Source organism: Mus pahari, chromosome 23, assembly GCF_900095145.1.
Source record: "Mus pahari chromosome 23, PAHARI_EIJ_v1.1, whole genome shotgun sequence".
Taxonomy (NCBI): Eukaryota; Metazoa; Chordata; class Mammalia; order Rodentia; family Muridae; genus Mus; species Mus pahari.
Window position 1 is genome coordinate 13138214 of NC_034612.1, and position 4277 is coordinate 13142490.

General features: G+C 49.0%; 1 protein-coding gene across 1 annotated transcript in view; it reads right to left on the minus strand.

Annotated features, from left to right (window-relative positions):
* Positions 1–2476: 2476 nt before the first annotated feature.
* The window catches only part of Hpd (4-hydroxyphenylpyruvate dioxygenase), an 11149-nt gene continuing 9348 nt past the window's right edge, over positions 2477–4277 (minus strand). Inside the window, exons 13-14 of the mRNA XM_021186893.2 lie at positions 2830–2946; positions 2477–2747 (exon numbers count right to left, since the gene is read on the minus strand). Coding sequence (XP_021042552.1) covers positions 2637–2747; positions 2830–2946 — 228 coding nt within the window. The 3' untranslated portion in view covers positions 2477–2636. The remainder of the gene's footprint in view (positions 2748–2829; positions 2947–4277) is intronic.

A 4277-nucleotide genomic window follows, 5' to 3' on the forward strand; every position in this document is an offset into this window, starting at 1 on the left:
TTTTTTTTTTTTTTTAAGAGAATTTTTTTTCTAGATAATTTTTCTCAAGCACTTACTTAGGTATTCGGAGCAGCTGATGCTCTGTAATTAAGCAAAAATTGGTGTCATAGGCCTGTCATTCCGGTGACTCCAGAGGTTGAGGCAGGAAGATCACAAGTTCAAAGCATGGGCTATGCAGTGAGTTCAAGCCCAGCCTAAGCAACTTAGTGGGATGCTGCCTCAAGATAAATAGGTATCAAAGCAGGCTGGGAGGTTGGCAAGATGGCACAGCGGGTAAAGGTGTGTTCCACCAAACCTGCTGACTTGAGTTTGATTCCCCAGAACTCAGGTATTGGAAGGAGAGAGTGATCTCCCACTTGGATGCAGGTGGAAGGATGACCCAACAGGGCCGGTGAGACAGATCAAGAACAGCCAAGCTGGATGTAACTTTGAGCTTAGTCCTCAGAGCAAAAGAGGAAGGCAGGCTCCTGAGAGTTACCCTCTAGTCTCAAAATGTGCTGCTGCATGTGTGCACATCACACACAATAATAAAAATTAAAAAGCCCAGACCAACCTGGGCATGAAGCCAAGCAAGGTGATTCATGCTTGTGATCCTGGCACCTGGGGTTGCAGAAGAGGCGGGAAGAGTTTTGAGTTCAAGGCCAGCCTCGGCTACAACTTTAAACCTAATTCATGTGACGTAGTCACGGCCAATGTTTTTGAGTGTGTTCAGTGTGAAAAATGAGAGTGCTCTGCTAGGAGATAGATATGTTTCTCCATTCACTAGATGTGGCAACAGGTGCTGAGGGGTAATCAGCCTGTCTAGCCGGGGTCATCTAACCAGCAGGTAGCTGGTGTGTGGGGTGTGGCCCTGGTAGTCCCAGACAACTGCAGGGCCATGGGTGTGTGCGAAGGTGTCCATGTCTTAGCACCAAGGCAGGGCCACAGACAAGGGTGTCTTTGTAAGAACCCCAAACCCCCTAATGTGTCTGCGAAATGGCTCAGCTCTCTAAAATGTTAGCTCAAGTACGGCATGATGGCACGTGCGTGTAATTCTAGCATCTGCAAGGCGGGATCCATCTGCAAGTGGGACTTAGCTACTGAGCAGCCTGGTCTACGGGAGAGCGTTCCGAACTGGCCAACCAGGGCTTCACGACTGTCTCAAAACAACCACCAAAACCCAAACAACAACAACAGCAGCAGCAGCAGCAACAACAACAAAATACTGACTCTTCGGTTTAAAGCCATACAGACAAAATATGTCCAGATGTGGCCCACAAGCTGCGGGCTGTAACCTCCTAGGTTACAGAAATGTTTTTGCATGAGCCATGGAAATTGGGAGGCGTTTTTTTGCATCGGCTGCAGCCCGATCTGCTTCATTTTCTCCCACCTTCTTTGTTTTTGTTTTGTTTTGTTTTGAATCTCAGCACATCACAGAGACTGTCTTCAAACATCCGATCCTCCTGCCTCATCCTCTAGAGTGCTGGGATTCCAAGCGTGCACCACCACCACACCTAACTTATTTTCCCCACTTCTTAATCTTTGAAGCCCTGACTTTTCCTCTATTTGGAAACAAAACAAAACAAACTGGAATAGAAACCATCTGGGTTCTCCCTGCCGTGACACCGACACCACTTTGGATATTTTTTTTTTTTCCCTTTCCAGAGATCAAAGTGTGTCTAGTTTTGCCATGGCGTGGTGCCAAACACCTTTGAGTCCCAGCCCTCTGGGAGATGGAGACAGGCAAGCCGAACTAGAGTTACAGGTTAGCCTGATCTACATAGCAAGTTCCAGGTCAGCCTGGGCTACACATTTATGCACACCCCCAACCCCCCAATCTCAAAATAAAGTGAGCCTAATTTTAAGTTGATTGGAGCTCAGGGAAGAGTATCAGACTAAAACAAAAGGAAGCAAAGTCCACCCCGCTCTGTCCCTGGTGCTGATGATAGACGCTCTTGGGTGGTAGGATATGCTTGGACTCTGGCCATTCACAACACTCTTCCCGGTTGCCTTGTTTTTTTTTTTTTTTCCGCAAGTATGCACAAGGCATGAGGAAATGAAGCTGTGGGGTTTGGGGGTTTGGGGGACTGGTGATTGCCACACTCAGGATGGCTCAGAACACTCGGGTCTGGGTTCGATCATACACACAGAGGAACAACGATGATGCCCTGCGATTGCGGAGGAAAGATGACAACCCTAAAGTCCCTTGACCTCTTTCATGTGTTCCGAGTGATGCCGTTAAGGAGGGCTCATCTTTAAAGGTTTTTAAAGCCATCAGATGAAACGCTGCCACACTCCAACCCACCGCAGGACCCAATTTGTTGTTTCTGTCTTTCTAGGATGGGTCTTACCGGCAGGGTCCCACTTAGTAAAAGTTCTTGCACCCTGCACCTGCAGTCCTCACACAGAGGCCTCAGGCAGCTTAGCGGTCTTGGTCTCCCCCTGGCGGCTACGTGACGCCACTGCTCCTCGCGGGGCCCAAACACAAGACACAAACTTGGCCCTTGGGAGGGTAGCTTTACTCAGCAAGGAGGAATCGGGCAAGGCGGACCCTTGCAATAGAAGGGGTGTGGCCATGACGTGGGTGGAGCCCTGAGGTTCAGCCTTTCAGCCAGTTGGAGATGACGGGTGTGTCCAGCACTTTGCGTGGAGGGGGCTTACATTCCAGACCTCACACCGTTGGTCTCCATGTCAGTGAGGTTGCCTCGTAGGGCTTGCTCCTCCTCGAACGCCTTGAACAGAGAGTTGAAGTTGCCCGCTCCAAAGCCCTGTGGCGGCGAGAAGAAGGTAAGTATGAGCTGGGTAAGATTTAGCAGGCAGCTGGTGCTACCCGTTGGGTGCGGGCCGTACCTGGTGGTTGTGACGTTGGATGACTTCCAGGAAGAGTGTGGGCCGGTCCTGCATGGGCTTGGTGAAGATCTGTAGGAGGTAGCCTTTCTCGTCATAGTCGACTAGGATTTTCAGCTCCTGGGAGGGAGACAGTGGGTTCTGTTAAAGGAAGGTAAACTGGACCTTGTGGAATCCTTGTGGGAGCCTTGGAAAGGGTAAAGGTTACTGCACCACCAAAGTCAATAAAAGACGCCTTTCTCCAGCTTTTTCCAAATATGTCCCCAGACTATCCCGTCTAAGCCACCCCCACAGCCATTTCATCTTGGAGTCTGGCCTTTCTCCTAGAGCCCCCCTCATCAGATGGCACTTAGTGGAAACCTGGACTTTTTTCTTTGTTGCTGAGGAGAGTTTAAAAACAAAACAAAACAAAACGCTGCATCTAGTTTGGAAAAACAGCCCCGGAGTTTCTCCGAATGTTAAACGTGCCTTCCGCCGCCCCAGAAATGGGTCAGTGGGTAAGAGCACCTGCAACTCTCACAGAGGGTTTGACTGTGGGGTTCACACACACACACACACACACACACACACACACACACAGCCATTTGTAACTCCAGCTGGAGGGGCTCTACACTCTCCTCTGGCCTCCTCAAGCACGTGGCCTGTGTATACACAAAGACACACACTCATGTACACTTTGTTGACCCAGGCCAGCATAGTCTACAAAGTGATTCCTGGCCAGCCGGGGCATATACAGTGAGACCCTGTCTCACAAATTAAAAAAAAAAAAAAAAAAGTTAACGTATTTCACGTGGCTTCTGTGTTAGTAAAAGCTGTTCCAAATAAAGCCAAGGCCAGGAGGAGATGGCTCCGTGATTGAAGCAGGTGTGAGATCAGAGTTCCAAGTCCTGGACCCCAAGTAAGTGCGAGGCTGCTGTGGTGACCTGCCTGTAAGTCTAGTTCAGAAAGCAGAGGTGGGGGAGGGGCCACTGGAGAGATGGCCTAGCAGTTAAGAACACTTGCTGCTCTTCCAGAGGACCCAAGTTCGGTTCCCAACACCCACATCAGGCAGCTTTTTTTTTTTTTTTTTTACAACCACCTGTAACTCCAAGTCTGCTGCTTCTGGAGCTCTGTGGCCAGCGGCACGCATGTGCAAACATCCACACATAGACACACTCACAAATAATTTAAGAAGAAAGACAGAAAGACAGAAAGGAAGAAAGGAAGGCAGGAAGGAAGCCAAGATTGGTCACATCAGTAAGTTCTGGGTTTGACTGGGTGACCCTGCCTCGGTGAATAAGTTGTAAGATCAAGGATGATTTCGAATGCCAGACAGACAGACAGACACTCAGACTCACATGTGTACAGACACATATATACGTATCACAGAGAGAGAGAAAGAAAAATTAAAATTTAAAAATTAAGAAAACAAAAACAGTCAGTGGTGGCGCACGCCTTTAATCCCAGCACTC